General features: G+C 39.3%; 4 protein-coding genes across 7 annotated transcripts; 3 read left to right on the top strand and 1 right to left on the bottom strand.

The window, feature by feature from the left end:
* LOC143468128 (GDP-mannose 4,6 dehydratase-like) lies at nucleotides 1–2,872 on the top strand. The gene is made up of 6 exons (XM_076965129.1): nucleotides 1–194; nucleotides 438–832; nucleotides 923–1,145; nucleotides 1,510–1,603; nucleotides 1,749–1,863; nucleotides 1,989–2,872. The coding sequence occupies exons 1-6, from the start codon at nucleotides 119–121 to the stop codon at nucleotides 2,190–2,192; spliced, it is 1,107 nt and encodes a 368-aa protein (XP_076821244.1). The 5' UTR covers nucleotides 1–118; the 3' UTR covers nucleotides 2,193–2,872.
* Nucleotides 2,873–3,908: 1,036 nt separating this feature from the next.
* LOC143468277 (phospholipid scramblase 1-like) lies at nucleotides 3,909–7,754 on the top strand. 2 transcript variants are annotated; one of them, XM_076965387.1, is made up of 8 exons: nucleotides 3,909–4,086; nucleotides 4,184–4,328; nucleotides 4,445–4,522; nucleotides 4,594–4,670; nucleotides 4,868–4,998; nucleotides 5,588–5,814; nucleotides 7,213–7,271; nucleotides 7,412–7,754. In XM_076965387.1, exons 1-8 carry the CDS (start codon nucleotides 4,033–4,035, stop codon nucleotides 7,451–7,453), a joined length of 813 nt encoding a protein of 270 aa, XP_076821502.1. In that variant the 5' UTR covers nucleotides 3,909–4,032; the 3' UTR covers nucleotides 7,454–7,754. The 2 variants fall into 2 exon arrangements, with proteins under 2 accessions (XP_076821502.1, XP_076821501.1); XM_076965386.1 differs by having other exon boundaries at nucleotides 4,178–4,328.
* Nucleotides 7,755–7,923: 169 nt separating this feature from the next.
* On the bottom strand, nucleotides 7,924–22,982 carry LOC143468275 (superkiller complex protein 2-like). 3 transcript variants are annotated; one of them, XM_076965382.1, is made up of 28 exons: nucleotides 22,799–22,982; nucleotides 22,105–22,336; nucleotides 21,615–21,687; nucleotides 21,441–21,537; nucleotides 21,057–21,131; nucleotides 20,319–20,375; nucleotides 16,140–16,243; nucleotides 15,907–16,016; nucleotides 15,730–15,823; nucleotides 15,534–15,624; nucleotides 15,225–15,426; nucleotides 14,935–15,019; nucleotides 14,033–14,216; nucleotides 13,454–13,617; nucleotides 12,964–13,176; nucleotides 12,611–12,721; nucleotides 12,232–12,343; nucleotides 12,037–12,113; nucleotides 11,686–11,865; nucleotides 11,420–11,520; nucleotides 11,211–11,349; nucleotides 10,932–11,075; nucleotides 10,657–10,769; nucleotides 10,197–10,410; nucleotides 9,745–9,855; nucleotides 9,453–9,674; nucleotides 8,683–8,863; nucleotides 7,924–8,388 (listed from the first exon to the last, which is right to left on the bottom strand). In XM_076965382.1, exons 1-28 carry the CDS (start codon nucleotides 22,803–22,805, stop codon nucleotides 8,228–8,230), a joined length of 3,654 nt encoding a protein of 1,217 aa, XP_076821497.1. In that variant the 5' UTR covers nucleotides 22,806–22,982; the 3' UTR covers nucleotides 7,924–8,227. The 3 variants fall into 3 exon arrangements, with proteins under 3 accessions (XP_076821497.1, XP_076821498.1, XP_076821499.1); XM_076965383.1 differs by lacking the exon at nucleotides 20,319–20,375; XM_076965384.1 differs by lacking the exons at nucleotides 20,319–20,375; nucleotides 21,057–21,131; nucleotides 21,441–21,537; ... (1 more) ...; nucleotides 22,105–22,336; nucleotides 22,799–22,982 and adding an exon at nucleotides 16,465–16,525.
* Nucleotides 17,387–20,320, top strand: LOC143468276 (neuroserpin-like). The gene is made up of 8 exons (XM_076965385.1): nucleotides 17,387–17,617; nucleotides 17,718–17,837; nucleotides 18,190–18,366; nucleotides 18,477–18,624; nucleotides 18,802–19,006; nucleotides 19,209–19,348; nucleotides 19,504–19,636; nucleotides 19,784–20,320. Exons 1-8 carry the CDS (start codon nucleotides 17,391–17,393, stop codon nucleotides 19,948–19,950), a joined length of 1,317 nt encoding a protein of 438 aa, XP_076821500.1. The 5' UTR covers nucleotides 17,387–17,390; the 3' UTR covers nucleotides 19,951–20,320.
* Nucleotides 22,983–24,789: the final 1,807 nt, after the last annotated feature.

Genomic DNA, 24,789 nt, shown 5'->3' with positions numbered 1-24,789 from the left:
AGTCTAACAATTGTAACACGTTGTTGTTGGTGTAGAATTCAGGGCTGGCTAATACGGCCACAATACATTTTGAATAACCTACTTGAGGCGAACATACCTGTAAATACCGTTCTCAATAATGTCTTCTGAAAAAAAACAGCAACAAATTAACGGAATCGGAGAAGTAACTAAAAGCAAAGTTGCCTTAATAACCGGTTAGTATGAATGCAATTGAATTAGTTAGTTAGTCAGTTATTTTATTTCAATCAAGTATTGATAAATTCAGAGAACAGCGCTTTTGCTGTTTATTAATATTGTATTCTTATCTAGTCAATAATAACCACAATAAACAAACCTAAATGTAGGTTATAAAGTACAGCAGCTACTGTTATAAGTAAATTGTTACTGCGCTGTTTCTTTTTTGTTAAGAATGATTTAAGTTTGAAAACTTATTCCAGGTATTACCGGTCAAGACGGTTCTTACCTCGCCGAACTGCTGTTGGAGAAGGGGTACGAAGTCCATGGCATTGTAAGGCGGTCAAGCCAGCCTAACACTGGCCGCATAGAACACCTTTATGCTGATAGAGCGACTCACGCGGAAGGTCGAATGATATTGCATTACGGAGATCTGACCGACAGCAGTTGCTTGGTGAAGATCATCCACCAAGTGAAGCCGTACGAAATCTACAATCTGGGAGCAATGAGCCACGTCAAAATCTCTTTCGATTTGGCGGAGTACACAGCTGATGTCGATGGCGTTGGAACCTTGAGGCTGCTGGACGCCATTAGAACATGTGGCATGGCGGACAAGATTCGTTTCTATCAAGCGTCTACCAGCGAGATGTACGGAAAGGTAAAATGGGTTTTAAAGTGATGTCACTTTCTTTTGTTTGTTTTTCTACGTTGCTGTATTTTTATGGACATTACTAAACACTTTTCTAAGGTCCAAGAGATCCCACAAAAAGAAACGACGCCATTTTACCCGCGGTCGCCATACGCAGCTGCCAAGGTCTACGCCTATTGGATCGTGGTTAACTACAGAGAGGCTTACGGTATCCACGCCAGCAATGGCATTCTCTTCAATCATGAAAGTCCGAGGAGAGGTAACAATTTTGTGACGAGAAAGATAACCCGAAGCGTGGCCAAGATACATCTAGGATTACAAGGTATTCAAATCGTACAAACACCTGGAAACAATCGTTACGTTTATGACGAGAAAATTATTCCGTCATAGTCGCCGGTCTGTGTCAAATGTTGAGGTAATTTTCCTTCTGGTTGTTATAAAAACTTATTCTCCCAGCAAAAGAATTGCTAAGCTACTGCCTGTGCCAATTTTTGGTTGTTTGGGTCGATTACAATCGTCTCTCAGTTGCGAAATTTTCTATTTTGATTCAAATAGCACGGAGAGCCATATCCATCGCCACCTCGTGGCGTGTAAAGTGCAGATTTGTTATCACTTAGTGTTTTCAGTCTTTCAGTAATTTTTATCAGTAATTATTATCCATTCCCAAACCTATTCTTGTCTCGTAGAAACATTTACTTTGGGAAATTTGGATTCAAAGCGTGATTGGGGTCACGCTCGTGACTTTGTGAAGGGGATGTGGATGATGCTTCAACACGACAGGTGAGCCTGACACATAGGCAAATATTTCTTTAAAAAAAATATTTATGCAATCGCCCTGAGCGTTGGTCAAACCCTGATGACGATCTTAAACACTAAGAACGACTGTTGACTTTGAACTTTTCAATAAACACCGAATTATTCACAGACCTGATAATTATGTGCTCGCCACGAACGAGACACACAGCGTTCGAGAGTTTGTGGAGAAGGCGTTTAACCATGTCGGAGTAACAATCGAATGGAGAGGCAAAGGCGTTGACGAGGTATGTATAGAAAGCGAGCCTTGTCTTATAGCCCGTGTAAATGAATGGAGTAACTAAACGCTAGTATTATGGCTTGCGCACCGGTAAGTCATCAGGTGGGCACCTCGATGTATTTTGGTGTTTAGTGCGGGTACGATGCGGCTACTGGTGCGAAACGGGTCACGGTGAGCGAAAAATACTACAGACCGACAGAGGTTGATTTGCTTCTGGGCGACTACAGCAAAGCCAAGAAAGTACTTGACTGGGAGCCGGAGATAAAATTCAACGCACTCGTCCGCGAGATGATGGACGCCGATCTTGAATTGATGAAGAAGAACCACAGCGCGTGAGCACTTTATCTACCTGTTGCTACGTCGAATCCCCGGTACAGAGCTTAAACGCAAACTCGTAACGCGTTAAAAGAGATCTACACGCCCTTCTTATATGTAACATAGACGTGTGTAATCATAGTTTAGTCTTTATGCTTTTGTGTATTTCATGCGAAACGTTACACTCCGCTCTTTACAAATATCACATCTACTTGCTTTGGGTTAACATCTTTAAATTTTCTTTCTTATTCAGAGAGTTTTTATTTTATTTCGTTTATTTTATTTTATCGACCTTGCGCTGAATTTATACCTACCCAGATTGTAATAATGGGATAAAATACCCAGATTGTCTTGCAAGTGCAAGGGATAAATATCTTGATTTACAATTACACAGAAGAAACTTTTTTTATCCCAGAAGTATCTTATGATGTCACAATTATCCATGTGAAAATATCGGTGCTCGTCAAACTATTGACATTGTACCGAGACCCAACTACATGACAGTACTGTAGTTTTTCTATTGCATGTTTAGTGGCCAATAGGAAAGCATTGCGTCCCAATTTAACGTAATTATACTGTAGGTGTCCATCTTAACACGTTTCTTATTGGCGTGATCAATTGTTTCCTGTTTTATTATGTTTTTCTGGTGTCTTTCTGAGCAGCAACATGGAAAATACAAGTCTACTGTGTGCGCACACATATTCCCGTTGTCCTGCTGTGGAACATTTAGTAACTTAAGAATGCTTTTACACAAATGCTTTACCCATAGGCATCAATGAACCTCACGTAGACTGTATAGTATATACGGCATAAAACAAGCTTTAGCCCCTATTAAATGCTTACACTTCAGTATTATTTTAACATACCCCTTGTTTGAAAAAATGTCGTTACCAATCGCCAGCTCCACTTGCCACGAGTTGAAATCTAACTCAGTAGCGCCGTCTAGTGCAAGTAGCTCTACTCCATTCTCAGAATTAATGCGAATCATTACGACTAAGTTTAGAAGTGGATTAGCTTGAGGCCGAAAATGTTTATAGAGTAAAAATTGCAAGCACTTACCGGCTTTACTGTCTTGTTATGGTTTTAGGATGACGCTTAAACTAACAACTCTCATAAAAATTGTAATGATAAACATACGGTACCTGCGACAATAGGCAATCAACATAAGGCTAGCAATATGCAAAACCTTGAGACCATTTACCGCAAATATCACCAAACGACGCGTGCTGAGTTCTACTATGAAGGAGAAAATAAATTTTATGAGGATTCCAGCCTATGTAAACAACAGTAGTCAACATTGATTGATCAGCAATTTCACAACTGCTCGTATTCTCTTGTTTGCCTATCCTGAAATATTCCCTGCTCAAGGTGCCATGACAACCAAGGGCTTCTTTGCCGTCTGCCCCATGCGCTTTATAAATGTGGATGGAAAAAAATATAAAAGAAATTATCAGCTACGTCATCGATTGGTCAACATTAGTGAAAGAGAGCGTAAAAGGTTCAACTAGATAGCCTAACGTTTTTGTTGCTAGGACCATTTCAGGTCACATGTTTGCTTTATGTGTTTGTACGCCCGTTTAAACCAACAATAGACAACCCGTCTACTTTGCAGAGCAGAACAAATGACTTTATATTGAGTCACGAGTTAAGGATCCGTATCAGATGACAGACCAGTGAATCAATATCACAAGTGAATAGGCTAGAAAAAGCAAACCAATCCCAAGAGTTTACAGCGAGTAGCAACAACTGATTGTAGCATTTAAAAGAAGGCTGTTATAACAAGTTACAAGCTCACTTTGTAGGGATAAAATTAGGAAGCAATTTACTTAGTTAGGTTCAATAAAAAGAACACTGATTGAACATGGATCACAACGACGAAACAAAAGCCACGCTACAGGCGCAACAACCTATACCGGTAAGTAAACTTATAAAATATCACATCCCAGTTGCGTTCATGGCCAGTTAGACTTTTATTGTATTAAATCATGCTTGTATCTAATTCTAAGACACAGTATGGCATGCAAGGGCTAGTAGCTCAGCAACCCCCGGCACAAAACTGGATGCCTATTCCTCAGGTGAGTGGATGCCCTCCAGGACTGGAATATCTAACTCAGCTTGATCAAGTACTCATACATCAGCAAATTGAACTGTTGGAAGGTATAGGCTAAAAGAAAATGAAACCAATACAGATGTCATCTTGTTCATTAGGTACCGGTATTTGTTGTTATTTAAACTTTCGTTTCTTACAATCTTGTGTTACTTTTGTTGAACAGTTATAACTGACTTTGAAACTCAGAACCGATACATGTTGAAGAACAGCTTGGGGCAACAGTGCTACTACGCCCATGAAGGTAAGATCCATCTCTTTAAACCCGAAGTTGCTTTTTAACTTTGAGACATATTTTAACTGTTTGTTCTTTAGAATCCGACCTTTGTATGCGATTGTGCTGCAAGAACGCGCGCGGCTTCGTCATGCATATAGATGACAACACAGGCAAAGTATGTCAATTTTGGTTAATATTAAAAACGCGCTTCATATATCACTGTCAACATATCATAGCTTACGCAAACAGTTGCTTGCTGAATGTACAGTAGCCTACATACCAATCAGTTAAAATACATAGTAGCTCTCTAGTAGAAATCATTCTCAACGTTATTGTTGTCTCGTCGTGATTAAAAATGGAACTTTCCCACAGGAAGTTATTCGACTTACTCGGGAGTTCAAGTGCTGCGCAGGCTGCTGCTGGTGCGCCAACACAGACCACTGCGCTTTCATGGTCAACGTGGAATCACCAGTCGGCAATCCCATTGGACAAATACGACAAGAGTAAGATACGTAATAATAGCTATTTGATAGAACAATCTAATTTGATCGGATTTCCTTTATGTTTCCACCCCACTTAATACCGCGATCGAATACATTGTTGACTGGTTATTACGTCATAACTACTTCTCTATTACCTGTTAATACTTTCCCCATGAAGCTTTCATTTTGGAGTGCATAGTTAAAAGTCCCTTTGATCTGACTACACTAGGTAGACCTACATTTTTTACAAAACAGCTGTTGAGGCCGTTTTGTGGAAAGTTGAGAAACTCAAAAATACGAAACTCAACCAATCGGTTTGTTTGGTGCTGGTTTTGAATGCAACATGAATAAAATTTTACCGCTTAACTCAAAACTTAGCAGTAACATTTGGCCTAAACTGTAATTGAAAAACAGTTAATTTGACCTTTGTTTGTCGAACCTTGGTTTAAAATAACTTATGTTTTGATAAATTAAAAAACTTCAAAAAAACTTACACCGTAAAATCTGGCACAAGAACGAAAGACCAAGCCGCTAAAAGCTACAGCCCAAATTTTCTTATAAAGTGAGTTTATTTCAAAGTTAAGCAGGAAGCTTTTATTTAATTTTCTAGCCACTACCTCTGGACTCCCTATTTCAACATTTTGGACGCAAATGGCGAGCAGATATTTAAGATCAAGGGTCCATGCTGCATTTGTACAGGTCCTTGTTGCCCCAATGACGTACCATTTGATATTCACCCCAAAGATACTTCAAACCCCCCGATTGGCAGGATAGCGAAGCAATATGGCGGATTTCTCAGGGAAGCCTACACGAAAGCAACCAACTTTTCAGTCAGCTGTGAGTATAATTTATCTTGCAATCAACACGATCTTCTCTATGATTTAACAGCTATCTATCCCACATGTATGGAAACTTGAAATGTCTTGTAGGCCTAAAGCGAAGAACAACTTTCTGTTTGATCCTGTGATAATATTGTGATTATAACCAAAACTAATATACAGATTATGTGAGATTTACAATTCTAATACTTATGTGTCGTTTTAGCAAAGAGTAACACGACCCGCAATCATTTCCTGTACCATTGTTGTGACGCAATATTTTGCCTTTCTCGCATGCGTTCAATTTGTCGAAAATAAGTTTGTTGGCGTAGGGCAGTAAGAAGTGACAAGTCTGGGAATAATTAGCAATCAGCAATTTAATGCAGTTGAATATAGCTAAGCCAAAATGCTATTACATTGACTGTTGAATGAAGTGTTGTTGATGTGCCAATGTTCTGTCAATTTGTAATCGTATAACGAAGAAACAATATAACCAGTTTATACAATCAACAAATTTGTGCAAACTACTGAACAATACAACTTAAGATAAGCTCAGTGTTAAGTCAGACAACTCTGCTTGTCGGCTTCACAAGACAATCAGCTTTTAGCTGAACAATCGAGTCTAGGATTGATTAAGCAAACAACGACCTTGAGGCTCATTATATCGATGACAATAAACATTCAGACAATCAAAGATTGTATTGATCTTGACTGCACCAGTCACTCCAATACAATCTTTGATTGTCTGAATGTTTATTGTCATCGATATAATGAGCCTCAAGGTCGTTGTTTGCTTAATCAATCCTAGACTCGATTGTTCAGCTAAAAGCTGATTGTCTTGTGAAGCCGACAAGCAGAGTTGTCTGACTTAACACTGAGCTTATCTTAAGTTGTATTGTTCAGTAGTTTGCACAAATTTGTTGATTGTATAAACTGGTTATATTGTTTCTTCGTTATACGATTACAAATTGACAGAACATTGGCACATCAACAACACTTCATTCAACAGTTAATGTAATAGCATTTTGGCTTAGCTATATTCAACTGCATTAAATTGCTGATTGCTAATTATTCCCAGACTTGTCACTTCTTACTGCCCTACGCCAACAAACTTATTTTCGACAAATTGAACGCATGCGAGAAAGGCAAAATATTGCGTCACAACAATGGTACAGGAAATGATTGCGGGTCGTGTTACTCTTTGCTAAAACGACACATAAGTATTAGAATTGTAAATCTCACATAATCTGTATATTAGTTTTGGTTATAATCACAATATTATCACAATCCGTTAATTAAAACCTGCTGAATTTTGTAAATTTGTTTCTTTTTACTTCGCTATCATATCAGACATGACATTTTGCTACCGGTTAAAATAAGACTTGGTGCATAACAAACCCTTTCTATAATGCTGCAGTTCCCATGGATTTGGACGTGAAGATGAAAGCAGTGTTGATTGGAGCGACATTCTTATTTGTAAGTGTTACTAACTAAATGTGAAACTGAATACTTAAAATAGGCAAAAATTTATGCGTTAAGGTATTAGTATCATAGATATGTCAATGAATTCCCTTACAAACATTAGATTCAGAACTAACTTCATTTATTTTTGACAGGACATGATGTACTTCGAACAACAAAAAAACAACAATGGTTAGGTTGCCAATACCGGAATCTGTCGCTCTTTGTCTACCGTTACTGAAGATGATTTTAGAGATTATTAATTTTTTACTAATTGCTCATTAGCTTATTATGTTTGTCTGGTGAAAGTTTTAATAAGTGTAATGATTTATGCAGAGAATTTAATTTTGAAGAGGTGTTCACATTTTACTCAACTGCAAACTTATTGATTTATTGTACGTGCGCTTGCACGTAAGTTACACAGTGCACAATCGTAGCCATTCAAATCTTTCTGTTTCAGCATTGTCGCTTTGAAATCTCAATATATACTCCACTGTACTCTGTTAATGCAATGTTTTGCAGGTCGCTAGATAGCATTATTGAGCGCTTTTCAAATTAGCAAGCACGGACTTGACTTGTTTACACGCCAACACTTGGTGGCGATAAAGAGCTTACAATGTCGACAAAAAATGTGACATCGGTGACGTACAAAAAATCGAGATCGTGATGCATACCACGACTTAATTCCAGTCAGGGCTTGTTTTATTGCACGCATTTGTAAATAGGACGAAGGCCATCCAGCTAAGTTACACTAAAAGCTTCTGGCAGAAACATAAACCAAGAATTTTAAAGCCAGTTGTAAATTCGGCAACCAATGCTTCAGCAAAGTGATCGTAGCGTACATCTTCTTAGTTGAACTCAGAAGAAAATTTCCTCCTACACTATGGAACGCTACTAAAGTACGCACGCTTGGTCGGCTACAGGGCAGACCATCAAGCATAATCACCTATATACGCCACACAGATATTCCCTCAGTGTATGTAAAGACTAGCGGCGAACACAATGTCTCTCTTGATGAGCTCGGAACACTTCTCCATCTTGGAATAAAGCACAGGATCGCCGATGACACGGGCAGCATTTCTCACGTCGCGACATAACTCGTTCAGCCTCTGTATGGTGCGCACGATCATTCCTGCGTGGGCATAACCAAGCAAATAGCAAGTTAGAAGCAACGATGTGGGGGTTAAGCTGTCACTTATGCAAGAACACGACTCCCGTGATCTTGTCATGACACCATTAAGTTAATTAACTTCGACTTAGGTTTCGAAATGGCAGAGCGGTGGTCCCCGACATTGGGGTTCCTGAGAAAGGAATTATTACAGCCGGGGGTCTGCAAGTAGGAAGTGTTTGGAAACCACCGCCATTGAACATGCAAACACCTGTTCTCGTAATGACGTAATAATAACAGTAAATTATGACGTTTTACCTTCTTGTACGTCGGTGAGGTTCGTTATGTCTTTGAAAGAGGTTCCTTTAGCCCACTCATACACAACTTCGACCAAACCAAACTTCAAAACAGATACGAAGTCGTCCACCGACTGACGTATTTCCACGTCATACTGAGTCTGCCCTATCATGGTGGCAACTTCGATGATGCGATTCATACCCTGCCAACAAGATTAAACAAAATAATAACACAGTTATTTAAGTTCTGGGTTACGGCAAAATTGCTGAGATTTTGGGGGCCACGACAGGATCGCGGAGTGACCTTTTGGGCCTCAGCGCTGAAAGAAACTTCATTATCAAGCGCTTCAGGCTTTAAGTTTAAGCATTAGTGGTCCCCTAATCTGGGGCTGCTTTTTACGAAACGTGAAAATGTGAATGGAACGTTTAGTGACCTACATGACCATAAGCTATAGTATATATGCAGAGGCCACATTGCACTTTGTTTGCGTTGTTTGAAGATACGCCCAAGCTTGCCTTGAGGGTCCCTGACGTCATGGTTCATGGACTCCACCCTGAATGTCCCCCGCCAAGCACGCCCCCTAACGACCAAGGAAACACACAGCCAAATTAGTGATGAAAACGTATACGGTTGGGCAAGGACCAAGGTACAAATCTGCGCCAATTTGACTTTGGTTTTATCTCTACGCCAGTCCCATTGCAATATTAGTCTCAGTGGAAGGACTGCGGGTCCGTTTCTTAACAATTTCAAGATGTGATTGATACGAGATTAACATTAGCACAAGCACTAACCTCCTTCAGGCGAGCTGTCAAGGAGACCGCCTCCATGTCGATCTTCTGTTGGAAGACGCAGCAGGATAGTAGAGCGACAATCTCCGTCGGTTCTAGGTGGGAAAGAACGTTCTCGAACACCAGTTCGGTGAGGATGAGTTCGTGGGTTGAAATTTCGCAAGCGACTCGACCCTTCATCTGTACGGCGCTGTTGTCATCAACGTAGCGCAGTTTTTGCAGAACCTTGAGACAAAAAGTCATTATGCCCTAACAGACACATACTATGACGAACAATTGACGTCATGATACCTACCATCACCCGCTGTTGATATTCAGGCAGGAGGAGTAAGCTCTCATCGCTGAGTAAGAATTTTATCTTGTTGTATTCTTCCTTCAGCTTCAGGTAACTTTCGACTTCAAGAATCTAAACTTTATTCGTTCCAATAAAAATGAACGAAACGCAACCACAGCTACAATGCTAGTGAGGAAAGCACTTAACAATCACTGTAAGTACACCTGATGAAGCGAGCTCATGCTTGCTAAGGTCTGTGTTGAGAATTGACCTTTAACCTTAGAGTTCCACCTCTATTCTGCATTTTAAATTTTTATTTACTGCGGTTTGAAGCGATTCAGTTGCAATCAGCAACGTTTGAGGAAGTTTTATCGTCTTAACAGCAACATCTTACGCAGGGACCTTACAAATTGCAGGACCCATCTTGGGAAAACTTTGAATTCTGTAAACCTTAAACTACGTCATGTTCATACCTGGCTTTTAAAGCTGGGTCGCTCCACGCATTGAAAGCAACTGTCAATCGAACTTTCCAACGACTTCATTCTGGTCACGTCCTCGAACATCTGAACTTGATTGACCCCCATTTCGGAGATGACGTCAACGGGAGAGAGACCTTCGGGATTTGAATCGACCAATCGCAGCAGTTGCTGACATGCGATACTGGTGGCTTGGTCAGGTGAGTCTGATCTGAAGGAAAAAGCGGAAGATCATCGAAACCGATAAATGGCGAAATGAATTTGTTGTTTGACAACAGAACGCTCCAAAAACGTCCTTTAATTGTTCAATTCGGCTTCGATCTATTTCATTGGAAATTTATTTTGACAAATTTTGCTTCATTTAAAAACAACTCAAATTAAAGTGGAGCTTCTTGTCAATTGTAAGTCTCAACGCAAACCGACACAAGAATGACTATGTTTAAGTATGAAGCCCCACCTGAACCGAGGAACCTGTCTCCGTTTGCAATCAGCGATTATGGTGTCGGCTTGCACGCGAAGTGTTTTGTTGGTGATGTGAGATATTTCATTGAGAGTGACATCGACCAATCCCTACAAATGAAACAAATTATCGTCAACTTTAATGGACATTATTGGTATCAACACAACTACTCAGTAATTGATGTGGTAAATAGTAACAAAGATAATGAGGTGCTATGAGTTAATAATTAAGTTTAATGAAGTCACAACGTACTGAGTCAATTATCAAGTCACCTGAGTCACTGACTCCGGTCGATAGAGTTTTCTTCTAAGAATGGACGCGGGATGCCAGATGGCGCCGGCATCAACTGAATCACTGGAGGATTTATCCAGCAGAGCCAGCACTGAGAAGGCCACGGTCGATTTAGCCGTGTTGGTCTGCGTTGGTTTTAAAAACAAACAAACAATATTAACAGTGTAACTAATCGCTAAAGACACGGTCGCATCCCGAGGGATGTGACGAAGTGATTACGTAACACGTTGCATCATTAACCATAGAAGTTGGTTTCGAACCTTGAGCGTAATGGCGACGTGGTGTTGGTACTTGCCGGCCAATACCACGACTCTCCCAGGGTTCATGACCTTTAGCGTGGCCGCGTTCGTCAAAGTTTGCTCCAGAATTCGATGACGTAATTCCATGAGCTCCTGGCAACTGCGCAAAAAACTGTGATGTCAACGATTCCAGAAAAGAGGACAGAACAGCGCTCGCCATGACGTCATACCATAGGAAGTACTGCTCGTAGTCGGTGAAGCGCAAAAGAGCCTCAACATCACTCCTCCGAGCAAGCTCCTCATTCAGCCTCCTCAGCTCTTCTTCTTGCGTCTGCAGATGTAAAAAAATCGCGTCAGGGTCATGAAAATGAGAACGAACAGTGATTAGCCGATCAAGTTAAGTAAACTGATACAATCAGCAGGAACGAGTGAAATGAAGCAACAAACAACAAGTAACCACAAAACAGATCGATCAAACACTTCACTTAATGTTTACTTTCGAGTCTTTCCTGGAATGGAACTCCGAGAAGCTTTTCCTCATCACTTCCTCGACGCGGAGCTGTTCGACCCGGAGCAGGTTGAGGATCATGCCGTAGGTGAGGCGAAACTGGGAATGAAGCTTGGTAACTCTTCCCAGCATCATCGTGTGAAGCTCCGATATGTCCGGGATGTCACCCTTGGTAATAAACAATGCCCGTTTTCAGAAGAACAAAACCCTCTATGACGTCATCATATTCTGATGTAATAGAAGCTTTTTGTTTTTCATTGAGTTTACTTAAGCTATGATTAATTTGAAATGAAACTGTTGTTGTCGGAACAAAAATTAGCAGGGAGTAGGAAGATTTACCTTGCACAGCAAGATGACGTTTCCGGTTGAATCTAAACCACGTCTTCCCGCTCTTCCAGCCATTTGGATGTACTCCCCTGAAAATGCAAGGCATTGTCAAAAAAACAAAAACTAAAGGAAGTCTATGACGTCATAATCATTTATCGTTGGGATCAATTTAACAATGACGCAACATGCTAAAGAGCTCAAACAAACCTGGCAAAAGATTCCTCATCTGCGTGCCATCATGCTTTCTCAGGCTGTCGAACACCACAGTACGTGCGGGCATGTTCACGCCCATTGCAAAGGTCTCGGTGGCGAAGAGCAACTTAAATTAGCACAAAAATAAACTTTAAAACCTCTCACAGAGGTTTTCGTGGTGAAACACGGTTTCTATAAATGACTGCGGGATGATTTAATGAACGCAACATAACCACAAAACACGTTAATCACATTTGATACCAAAACGCCAACACCTATCACGAAAAGTTTCAAAAACAGGATATTTTTGGGCATTCGACCTTAAAACACCTACGACATAGGTCCTACGTCACATTAATTTCGAAATCTCTTCAGTTGTTTTCCAGGTACTTACTTTCACCATTCCCCTCGTGAAGAGCATTTCAATCACTTCCTTCAGTATTGGAAGTACCCCGCTGTGGTGGACCCCGACACCGCGTTCCAATAAAGACGACATCTGAAGCACCTGTGTTGCGTCATAAACAAATAACTTGAAAACAAGCACCGATGTTACATTGATGATTACGTCACATTGTTCTACAGAAAAAGTGAAAAATGTAGCAAAAAGTGGCGGCCTTGTGACGTCACGGTGTTGTGGTTAACGAACTCGCTGTTATTGGCTGGTAAATTCGTGAGATTTCGACACAGGCCTAACAGCGCGGCACGTATTGCGTGTTATTTACAGTTGAAAAATGGCGCGTGATTCACCTGGGGTAACGCCCGGTCGCTTCCTGACAGCCTTTGCACACATTTGCGGAAAAAAACTTTGATTTCTCTTTTCTCCGAGCTCGACGTCAAGTCGAGCGATTCAAGGGAGGCCGCGTTTTCATCGCATCTTCTGCGGGAAAACGTGAACGCAACTACCGGGAGCTGATTTAATTTTCTCAGGCGAGTGATGAGTGACAACCATACACCTTTGTCCTATAGAGAAAGACAGTTTACTTTAAAAAACTGCACCTTAAAAAATTTAGAAAACATGAAAACAAGAAACTGGTGTCGTGATACGTCAGCGCAAAAATACCCTGAATCATAAACACGTTAAAAGAGAAATAACATATAAATGTCCTTGATGCCAGGCACATATGTAATAAAACATATTTGTGACCACACCATACGTGCGAAATTAATAAATAGACGACTAAGCCACGCGCCTCAAGGCTGGATTAACTTTAAAATATCGAACAACGTCAGATCTTACCGCTGAGGGACCACCGCCGCTGCGGTATTTTGCGCCGAATGATTTGTTGTATTTGCTCGTCCGCTGGTTCTTGGCATCTACGGCTTGCTTGTGACCAGATGTGAGGAATTTTCTGTTGCCGTCTACGATCATGAACATCTGGTCGCTGGTCTTGTTACTGTTGCCTGTGACGTTTGGAAATTAGAAGGTTATTCACAGGTGCGGTTGATATAATGAAGTAGTGGTCAAATAATGCGAACGATGACGTCATATCAATGCAAAACATATCTCCACCGCTTAGTTGTGTTCTGAAGTTGAGAGATCTGAGACTGGAGCGATGAACAATCATCGCCGGGTTTAAGTCGCGCAAATGCTTTCCTCAGTCCGAGGATAAAGATTATATCAAACCACACCATACCACCAAGCCGCTTAAAAACTTTGTGATACTCAGGTATAATAAATAAATAAAACGCGGAGTTCGAAACCCCTGGGATCAAAAACGCTGAGTGTTGCAAAGCGGTCTAAAGTAATTCAAGCGTGACCGGCACGACATCACGTGACCGACTGGATAAACTCACGTACAAGCGCGCACGCACACACCTGTGTAAAGGAAATGTTCGAGAGGAACCGGTCTCTTCGGAGTGCTGATGACGTAGATCTTCTTCTGCTTGGTCCGTCCGATCCAATTCGCGAATTCGAACGCGTTCGGGACAGTCGCGCTGAGGAGGATGATGTTGCAGTGCTCCGGGAGCATAATGAGGACTTCTTCCCACACAACTCCTCTCTGGAAGGAAGACAAATTAATTTTTTGGGAGTTTGATGGCTTCCGGAGTAGGACTAACAAGTTAATTGCAGCGGTTGTCAGACGGAAAGCGAACTCGTTTCAAATTAACGATCAGTGACGCAGACAACAGCACGAACGACGTGGAAATAACATTTAAAGTTAAAACTTGTTGCAAAATCTTCTGCCTAATACGAGAATACTAAAGTTGCGTTTTGAAAGTGATTTCTCCAAAAAGGACAACTACAAACCGGAAGTTCCACAAAATAATTATTTAAAAGTTAACCGGATTAGCGGATCTCAACAACGTTTAACATTTAAACTCCACAATATGCCCTGCTTAAGCGTACTAGCAAGTAATAAGGGAATTTCCAATACGTCATCAAGCGCACGATTCTTAATTAAAACGAACGCGCTAACGGATTATTCCGCAAAAAGATTATTATCTTTCGACGTCAGCATGAGCAGGAACTAATCTGTCAGGCAATGAATGCCACCACGTAGCAAACGAGAAAGCGAACTTTGCTTAAAATAACCAATTTATTTCATTTCAAACTCGCGCGCAGAGGAAGCGGTACTCGCACACGGTGTGGCAAAGCTTAGATTTGACTAGAGTTCGGTGAATATGTAAAGGAGGTTGTGAGGTTTTCTACAGCACGCAGATCTGGCAAGTCACCGCTGTGAAGGGAAAGTTTGTCAAAGGTGAGGACATCGGACCTACCTCTGCATCGTTGATGTAATGAACTTCGTCGAATATGACCCATTCCAAGTCCCGTATGACATCGGAACCGTTGTACAGCATCGATCTAAATTGCAGCAGTGTTACCTGTTTCGAGCTTAGAAAGTCAGTTATAGGGCTGTACGTGACGCTATGTTGATGCCAGAAGCAATTACGATTCACGTCAAAAAATGAACAAAAACAACAGGTCTGGTGGATCGTGACTTCCGCTTAATCATACTTGGGCAGCGCTGGAAAAGTAAAAAAATAAACAAAGTCTTCGCCTGGCTGACCTCAAGATCTCGGTGGTCATGATAAGACAGAAGGCTTCTGGATTAATCTGAACGTCACCGGTGATTAGGCCGACGTCTGAGAAGGTTTGCTTGAAATCTCTGAACTTCTGATTCGACAAAGCCTTGATAGGACTCGTGTATATGACCCTGGTCACGTGCTTCGCGGTCAGCGCGATTGCATATTCGGCAACCACGGTCTTTCCTGTTTGAGATGAATAAAAAACGCTAGGGCCAGATAGAAAAGGATTTGATACATGGGTGGTGCTATAGACTAGTGGGCGAGCTTATGTAAACGAGAAAGCCAAATACCTGCAGAGGTGTGAGCGGCCACAAAGACGCTCTGATGATCTTCCAGCTTGAGTACGGCGTGCTTTTGAAACACGTCCAGTTCAAACGGGTACTGGAGAAAGGAATGTAAAAAGTTAGTTGTGTGATGTTTTAGCATTGATGTACTGGACGGCACGTTGCTATGGGCGCTAATACAACTGCTGAATTTTAAACTTACCTTGTGGGCCATGCTAGGGACGGCTTTATGGAAATTAGATACAGATGTTTTCATGTCTATTTCCTCAGCCCACGATTCTTCTACCGGGCTGTCACTGCGAAATTGTAGACAAATTTATTCATTTTTAAAGTTACGGGAAGCTTTATGCCAATTACTCTGCACCACTGTCACAATAACCTGGGTTTCTTTTGATTTTTCGCTGTCTCTTTTTCGTCCGGTTTTGCGGCTGCTTTATTCACAGCTGGTAGTTCTTCTTCCAACGTTGGCAGGGCTTCCAACTCATTTTCCTAAAAGATGAAGTAAAACAAACTTGGGGTTGAAAATTGCACAGACAACGCAAATAGACAGAGATTTAAAGTTTCCATTTAAACCACAAGGCAAGAACGACGGCACTTGAATAATCCACCTACTTCAACAAGCACTTCGTCTGTTTGTGGTTGTGAGCCAAACTGTTCCGTGAATTCTTTGTTGAAAAGAACGCTTCCAAGATTGAAAGCAGAACTGGATTTCCCACCTGAAAAGGGGTCACATTAGAAATAAAGTGCGACAAAATTGACGACACTTCAATTTAATTATTTTCTTGCGTAAATAGACAATGCATAGAAGTATGTTCACAACCACGTATAAAATTAGTAAAACCTACTGCGTTTATTTAACAATAACAAATCAGTTCAGTATATCTCACTATATCAAAATATTTCATTAGTTCTATTTTGAGCCACATAGAAGAATTACTTCTGAAAACGCAATAACAACAACAGCTTAAGGCATCCCCCTCCATTTTATGCACAATATGTGACTGTACAACACACTACTGTGAGTCACACAATGCTTAAGTATTTAGCCTTTTAGCTGAAACCTTGTCAATTAGTATTTTGATGACGACCTTTGATTAGCCTGAAAGTATTTCGTCACGAATCAGGTTTTTATGAAATATCGTCATCGATTTAGGTTAGCAAAGCTTTAAAAAAGGACCTAAAAATTTCAGTGAGTCTTTAAAAAGCTACAGGCTTGGTTACTAGTTGATAGTCAAAATTTGTTCAAACTCTGATCAATGTTTTGTGCCGTAATAATCTAAAGGCATGAATAATTCAACTTTTTCATGCAAAGGAGCAAGACATGTTACAGATATGTCTCATGAATAGCCCCGAGCAATGCAGTTCCATTCAAATGCACAAGACCACCAAATAGCAACAGGGCAAACAAAGTAAGGTTTCGTGTCGATTGGTATTCAATCACTTCCTGAATTGAAACTTAGTTTAAGACCAGGACCAGGCCATTACAGAGCAAGCGACCTTGTACAGACTATGACAGCAATGGTATTATAAGAACTGATGAGTTAGAGGTAGGCTGTTGTCATGGTTACCTTTACTATGGTAACTTGCAGCAGCGTAGGAATTCACAGAATAATGCTATAACGTTACGCTATAGTAAGTATAAGCTAATACCTATTGTTGTCTATTCATGTTTATTCACAAAATGAATTTAAAATGTAAGAACAAGCTGCTTGAAAGTAACCTTGTACAAAAATTATCAGCAAGCTTTGACAATTCCTAATGTTTGCAAATTTAGGAATAACTCAAAATTTCTATTAGGAAAGGACCAAATAACAACAAGAGAATGAAGTAATGGCCTGCTAACACCTCGAAACATTTACATTCATGTTTTCTATAATTGCAGCTTTTCACCAAAAACAGAAATCTCAAAACATGAAACTGCTTATCATAGCAATTCTCTGTGCTGTTGCATGCTCTGGGCGTGCTCAAGATGAAAACGACAAAGAATGGAAGAAACAATTCACAAGGAGACTGCTAACTTTCTCCAACAACCTCCACGCACAATTCACATATCTTGGTGCTCAGGAGAATATCATCTTCTCACCAGTGAGGTATACAAACAACAAGGAATTGATTTAGACTCTGACAAGCTCACTTTTTGCAGATAAATCAATCTTTGATGATAAAATAACTCGTCTCATAACTTTTCAGCTTATACGAGGCGCTTGGGATGTTGTTGGCCGGAGCTGAAGAGACAACAGAAAAACAGCTTTTAAGAGGAATGCAATTGGAGCCGCTCGTCTTTCAAGATAGGGTGAAACGATTGATGAGGTAAGAAAATGATCTAGGAATTCTAGGCTGAGCATAAAAATGTCAGCTGCTTAGTTTTTGTTCATCTTGATCAGATGATATAATACATTCATGTAATGAACATATTCTAATTAAAATCAAGGAAATGTAATAAAATAACCTATTAAATAAATAATCATGTAATTGTTTTAAGACCACCATAGTAATGCTAGAAGCATGATAAAGTTTCAGAAAAATATTTCAGAATCATAAAAAGTAAGCAACAAATACCAACCACAAGCAGTCAGCAAGAACAAGCAATGTTTTCATTCGTGTGGACCATAAGATTCTTAACAGTGCTTTTGTTTACAATTTTTTGATTTATATTTTACAGCAAATTGCACTCAAATGCTGTAACAAGGAGTGACGAAGCAGTGATAAGAATGGCAAACGCCATGTTTCTTCAACATAATTATGATCTATTCCCAGAATTTAATAAAACGATAGTGGAAGATTATCAGGCATTGGTTGACCTTGTCGATTTCGGAGACGCACTAAATGCAGTCGAAAGGTTTGAAGACGATTTAATTAATTTAAAGATAACAATAAGCTATGTATGTATATGTAAAACTAAATGATATATCAGTAATAGTTCACACAAGATCTATTTTCACAAATTAGAATTAATGGTTGGGTTGAAAGTAAGACTGAAAACCGAATCCAGGATCTGGTGACACCAGGTATGATCACCACTCTGACAAGGATGGTCCTGGTCAATGCAGTTTATTTTAAAGCCAACTGGAAGACACAATTCTCACCTATGAATGAGGTAAAGTGGTGACAAACAACAGGTTACGCCTAACAACTATTACACAAAAGGACAAAATGTAGCGGCAGACTAATTCTTAAGACTTGTTAATTGACATCTATTGCAAAAACATCGTTTCTGTGTGCTAAACACAACAACACAAATCAAATTTAAAAAATGTTTTTTTTTTATCTTAAGCCACTAGAATTTACACTCAGTAGTGGTGAAAGGACAGAAACGAGTGGAATGCGAAGTTTATCAGCCATTAAAGTCCACCTACATGAATCAGACAATGGAGATGAAAGTTATATTGCGATAGAGTACGACTCTCCATACACAAAAAGGGAAGACGATAACAAGAAAATCTACTTCATAGTCGGAATGTCAAAACGTAATCTTCCAGGTAAACATTGTAGCCACCACATAATAAATTCGTGCATGGCATAGGACTGTCCTATAAGCACTGATAAACCTGTTTGTATTATTAAACATCTCGATGCTTTTGAATGCAAAGAAATAAAATAACCAAAAAAATCTAAGACTAACTAAACCTAAAACAACAAACTTGCTCTAACAAACATAACACGTACATGGTGTCTATGCAGCACCTAAAAGAATGCCAGACAATGTGTTGGAGCTTGGATATGAGAATGACAAAAGTCGTCGAGATAAATCATGGAGAAGATCAAGTGTTCTGCTTACTCTGCCCAAGTTCTCCATGACGCAGAGATATGACATGAAAAGTGTAAGTTAAGTCAAGTCATAGCAAATTTCTATCACTTACCAATGTGTTAGTTTTGTGTGTTCATGTTTGTTGAATCAATAATGTCTTAACAAATGCAAAGCGTTTGTATGTTAAAGTAAATAACCATAATTATAATATAGATCAACTTTTTATAGGTTTTGAACAACCTGGGCATCAGAAACATATTCGACGCCGGCACCAGTGAACTTTCTCTAATAAGTCCTGTAGAGAAAAATCTTTACGTTTCTGACTTTGTGCACAAAGCTTTCATAAAAGTCAACGAAGAAGGTACGAGTCAACTGAAACAAGTCATGACTCAAAATAACTTCAATTTTATATCAGATTCTTTGCAACTTCGAAATTTTTCTTAAAACAAAAACCTGAATGTACACTGAATTTTTCAAAAACATTGAGTTGCAATTTTTGGTATTTCAGGATCCGAAGCAGCTGCTGCATCAGCGATTGTTGTCAGTGGAAGATCAGCAGGACCACAATCAATTACAGTGGACAAGCCATTTATCTACGGGATTTACAGTGCACGGGCGAAAGCATTTTTATTCATGGGCAAGATAGAGAGACCAGAATACGAAGTTGATGAGTAAGACACAGAAAAGCAAGACTGGCTTATTCACTTCAGAAAATATATAGAAGTTAATTGGAAAAAATAGTATTTAAACAGAACTTGTTTTATGTAAATTCCATGCTTGGTTATTAAATGAAGAATCTTAAAGGCACTGAATAGAGTCAAGTTTGAAATTAAGCTTTTCCTGCGAATCGCATCGTATAATTTCTGAACTATGTCAGTTTTTGTTTTGTTTGAAAACAAAATTATGAACATTCTTATTGTCATTGCACTGATTGTGACGATCTGATTGATAAAATCTGTGTTGAGCTCTCTATGTTCTTCTTAAGTCAGAATTTGTACTTTTCCGTTTGCATTTACACTTTTACAAATAAAACTTGTACATACTTTTCTTTGCTTCAAAATGCATTCCATCGTCAAATCCTGGAGGACAAGTTAGAAAATCTGAACACGAAATAATACAACTTGAATGAGAAAAAGATATGATACAAGATGTCAACGTGCAAGCAGTAACATTATCTCTAGTCGTTTAAAACTCATTGCCGAACACGTATATACAGTTTATACGCTTCGGTTTAAAAGAAATCACACAGCTATGCATAACGACATTAATAATTATATAATTAATTACACCGTTAGCAGTAACAAGTGCGGATAGTATATGAAAACAGGCAGACATCCCTCTAGTTTTAAACATGCCATGCGCGGAAGACATGAACACTCTGTTGTGGATTTGGAAATGCATACACACCTCCATACAACATGAAACCAAACGGGAACATATTTGGGGGGTTTCCAGCACACAGTATTAAATATAGTTAAATGACTACAAATAATCACGAGATAAGAATGGGAGAAAGGGACCCAAGGACATGCACCATAATTCATAAATATATGAAAAGTGGGTCAAGCTAAGACAAAGTTTGGCGACAATCATTCTAAAGGAAACACTGGAAACAAGTTTGTGTTATCTGAATTATAAAGTCTGTTCTTAAATTGAATAAATCAGGTTGAAAAACACCAGGACCCAGGATACATGATACGCCTATAGCAATATTTGTGTTAAACATTAGCTTAGAACTATAAACGCATTCAGCTCATACTAAAAAAGCACAAATATTTTACTTGTTTCAAAGAGATCAGAATTAATTTCGTCAGGTTTCACAATGGTTTCCATGCTGCCACTTCCCATGAGAAAACCTGCAAGATCACAATCTTATTAAAAATGTCGCAGTTGTCATTTCTACGAATCAGAATTGAATCCTTAAGTCAATGAGATTGTCCTTTGCAACAGAATTACTTTTCAGGGATTTCGAATCATACTTCACTACGTGCTCTATGGTTGGGTTCAAACTTTTGACTTGGGTCTCTCAACTTGGAAGATGCTCTCGTACCCAGTGCGCCAGTTAGTGGACAGTAAATTGGCCAGGTAAGACCAAGGATACTTTATTTTCTTTTACTTCTCAAATTGAGCGCAATTAAAACAACGATCCGCAATAATATACTGACCGTCATCATAAAGCAGCTTCTTCCCAACCACACCTTCTTCCTTTGCCTCGGCTTCGTAAAAACCAAGCAATCGACCGTTTGTTTCATTTCTCTCAACCTTGAAGTTGAAATGAGTTAAAGTGTTTAACTGAGCAAGAAACAACCTAGGTCACACCGAGTATCCATTATTTTCACCTGTATTGATGTTCTCAGAGGGCAAAGGTCAATTGAGTTTAGTGAAGAGATGTCAGTCAGCCTTGTCCACACCCTGGATTGCATAAAATTTTTATTAAACTTCTCAAATACATTCAATGGTTAGCCTAGACAAAATTTGCCAAAATCACTATTTCACTAACAATCGCAGGGTTCAATGGTATGGTGTGGTCCTAATCTTAATTTTCGAACTGAGGAAAGTCTTTGCACGATTTAAACGCCATGATTCCTCATCGCTCGAGCCTCAATTACCGAGCTAGCCTGTGGGCAAGTTCCGATCGTCACACATATTTATTTGCTTTTTTGATCATTTTTTATATAGTATTGCCCAAATTTTGATCTATTCAATTGGACCACTGAACTGTGGCAAGCATCGTAAATATCTTGCCCAAAAGCATCATGCGCCGGAGGGTATCGAACATGGGAGTCATTATTGTAAACCCAGCACTAAGCGCAACACAATACAAGTCACCTTTTAACTGATGACGATGATACAAGATTTTCCTCGTTGTTTAATTTTTCATTAATTTTAGCTTCGATTTGATCTGGGACGAGCGAGTCCAGCACAGGAGGTATATCGAGAGGAAGTAACGACGGCGGCAAATTATAAAGTTGCTTCTTTTCTTCTTTAAATTCAACAGCAGCAAGGTTGCACCTGCGTCCATTACTCACCTCCAACAATGTGAAAGGGAACTCCAAGTTATCTGAAATAAAAAGAAAAGTATTAGCTTAATGCTGATTTCTTGCAGTGAATAAAGCCACTTCTTTCGGTATTCTCTGTGGGCTTTTTTGATAAGATTATTATAAGAAAACTCAATTATAATACATGAGAGAATGGATCATGCATCACCAAGAAAAGTTTAGAAATGCAAGAATTTCATCAAAGTAGAATTTCGGTAAATTTATCGATCGAATACTTAAGAGGTTATTGTTCCAAATTTCACAAGGCCTTTTACAAGCAGTCTTCAGAACAGCATTAACCTTGATGAATACGTATATTCATGATAGCATGATATATAGGAATTTCATGATAAGAAATTCATGATAGCATGATATATATTCATGATAGCATAGGCGTTTGATAAATAAATAAAACTAGAGCGTTTGATAAAATAAAAAAAAATTCAAGCAGAATACAATAAGTAAAATATTGCATATATATATACCATTCATATTTTCTGTTTTCAGGCATTCAACTCCGGGCTGTTATATTCTTCCCACGTTATGCCAAGCTGGTAGCTAACCATAGGTTGGAAACAGAATCCAAGTAAACTATTAAGTTGGCAGCAGAGATTTCTCACATATTTTCTACTTGCCTAAGCCTAAATCAACAAACTAATATTTTTGACGACTGGTTTATTTACAAACACCGCATCACAGTGGAAAGCATTGCAATTGCAACTCCTGATTAAAACAAAAGTTTCACTGCACTCCAATGCTGCTTCTGTAAGATCTCATTAAAAAGTGCCAGCTTATATACATATTACTGAGTCTGACAATTTAGCAGAAGATCCTAAATTTAAGTCATTACCTGGCGGACTCGACACCGAGTTATACTGTCAATAAAAGTTTGGCTCATTGTAGGTTGCAAAAACCACTTTCACTTCGTAATGCACTTATATTACTTCATTATATTTCAGTTAAAGTTAGCAAAATTTATTTCTGTAACAAATCCTGAGTGCCTTTATATTTTGGGGCAAAATTGGTGTAGCCTGCCAATTCACATCATGCCCGTTCTGCCATGAGCATAACTTTACTTAAATTGTTAAGACATCACATTATTTTGACACAATAATATCTGAGCAGACACAATTTGAAATTAATAAATCTGCCATAAAAAGTCATGAGAAAAACTGCCCAGTACCACCATGACCATGGTATTGTGTTGCATATTTGTCATCATTCTCAGTGGAGAAACGAATATTAATGCTACCCTATTATAGCGTGATAAAATAATAAATTCACCAGCAAACAATGAGCGTGAAAAAGCAACAAAGCCCAAAAGATCAAAACGTGCATGAATAAGTTTACCGAAGTTGCTGAATCATAATAAAGTGAACGGAAAATTTTCACTGAAATGGGTTTATCACCAACGTTTTAGATGAGGAGAAGAAAGCAATACGGTGGCAAAGTGGTTAGCGATGGGGCTCATATGGTGCCAGACAGCAGAGTTTGGCATAGCTGAGCTAGCGTGACCTCAAGTGCCGCACTTAAGTTACATTATTTTGTACTTAATGGCTTGGACAGAACTTATGTGCACTCAACTTTCAATTGATTTAAAGATTGAGTAAATTAAACTGTTTACATTTCTGTGTAATTGCGCAATTCCACTGCTTCTAAGCATTTTTGCGCACCGCATTTGTCATTTTTGGATGTTTGGCGCACCCAAGATTTTACTGAAAACGGCGATACTCTGCAGTCCAGTTATGGCTGAGGTCCCGGGTTAAAATCTTGCTATTGTTTGACTTCCTTTTATGTCCAAATTATTTCTGATCTAATTTAGTCATGAGAGGTGAGAGTTTGGGTCGCAGGGGATTAGTTTTAAATTAATTTATACTTTGTAAAAAAAATGTGATTTTAAGTTGAAAATAACATTTATTTCGGTAACCGGTAGCTGGTGAAATAGACTGACAGACGCCGCCATGCATAAAGTAACCAAATGATAAAGACATAGAGACGAATACTCGTCAGCACGGCCACCAAATCCAACTATACAATGCACAAAGCTTCAACAAGTCTTGTGCAAGCACAGTTTTATGTGAACGTATGAAGCTAATGAGCATTGAGAACCTTAACCAAATCAGCAACAGCATTTAGCAATCAACTCTTTTACAGCATCAGCAATGGCCAACTCCAAAATTCATCAAAAAATTGGAAGTCAGCAATATGGTATAGGTGATTCCCCAAATTAATAACCTCACTGTCAAAAACCAACCCAACAAAATCAAGTAAAGCGGCCAGTTTCTTTTTTAAATACATATTCTCTTCGGCATTATTTCTACTTGGAATGGAGAAGTCACTGGGTCTTGCTGTCATTTAAAAAACGCACACCTTGTATTCTGTGGAGGAAACGCTGCAAATGAGGCGATCAAATGTAACATAGTCTGCGGTTATCTTCTCCGGGTCAGACTTTCAAGCAGAAGTTTACCACTCTCCA

This window comes from Clavelina lepadiformis, chromosome 8 (assembly GCF_947623445.1).
Source record: "Clavelina lepadiformis chromosome 8, kaClaLepa1.1, whole genome shotgun sequence".
Lineage (NCBI taxonomy): Eukaryota > Metazoa > Chordata > Ascidiacea > Aplousobranchia > Clavelinidae > Clavelina > Clavelina lepadiformis.
The sequence above is the reverse complement of the archived record's forward strand: the minus strand, read 5'-3'. Positions and strand labels throughout refer to the sequence as shown.

Bases quoted from the DNA above. Each gene is read 5' to 3' on its own strand.
- LOC143468276 (XM_076965385.1), top strand. From the start codon at position 17,391: ATGTTTTCTATAATTGCAGCTTTTCACCAAAAACAGAAATCTCAAAAC. The intron at 18,367-18,476 runs GTTTGAAGACGA...TTCACAAATTAG, and splicing joins GCACTAAATGCAGTCGAAAG to AATTAATGGTTGGGTTGAAA. The intron at 18,625-18,801 runs GTAAAGTGGTGA...TTTTATCTTAAG, and splicing joins AATTCTCACCTATGAATGAG to CCACTAGAATTTACACTCAG.
- LOC143468128 (XM_076965129.1), top strand. From the start codon at position 119: ATGTCTTCTGAAAAAAAACAGCAACAAATTAACGGAATCGGAGAAGTA. The intron at 833-922 runs GTAAAATGGGTT...CACTTTTCTAAG, and splicing joins CCAGCGAGATGTACGGAAAG to GTCCAAGAGATCCCACAAAA. The intron at 1,146-1,509 runs GTATTCAAATCG...CTTGTCTCGTAG, and splicing joins GATACATCTAGGATTACAAG to AAACATTTACTTTGGGAAAT.
- LOC143468275 (XM_076965382.1), bottom strand. The intron at 21,688-22,104 runs GTGACTTGTATT...TATGCAATCCAG, and splicing joins TCATCGTCATCAGTTAAAAG to GGTGTGGACAAGGCTGACTG. The intron at 16,244-20,318 runs GTATGTACAAGT...ACCCCTTTTCAG, and splicing joins GCATTTTGAAGCAAAGAAAA to GTGGGAAATCCAGTTCTGCT.
- LOC143468277 (XM_076965386.1), top strand. From the start codon at position 4,033: ATGGATCACAACGACGAAACAAAAGCCACGCTACAGGCGCAACAACCT. The intron at 4,671-4,867 runs GTATGTCAATTT...ACTTTCCCACAG, and splicing joins TAGATGACAACACAGGCAAA to GAAGTTATTCGACTTACTCG. The intron at 5,815-7,212 runs GTGAGTATAATT...ATAATGCTGCAG, and splicing joins AACCAACTTTTCAGTCAGCT to TTCCCATGGATTTGGACGTG.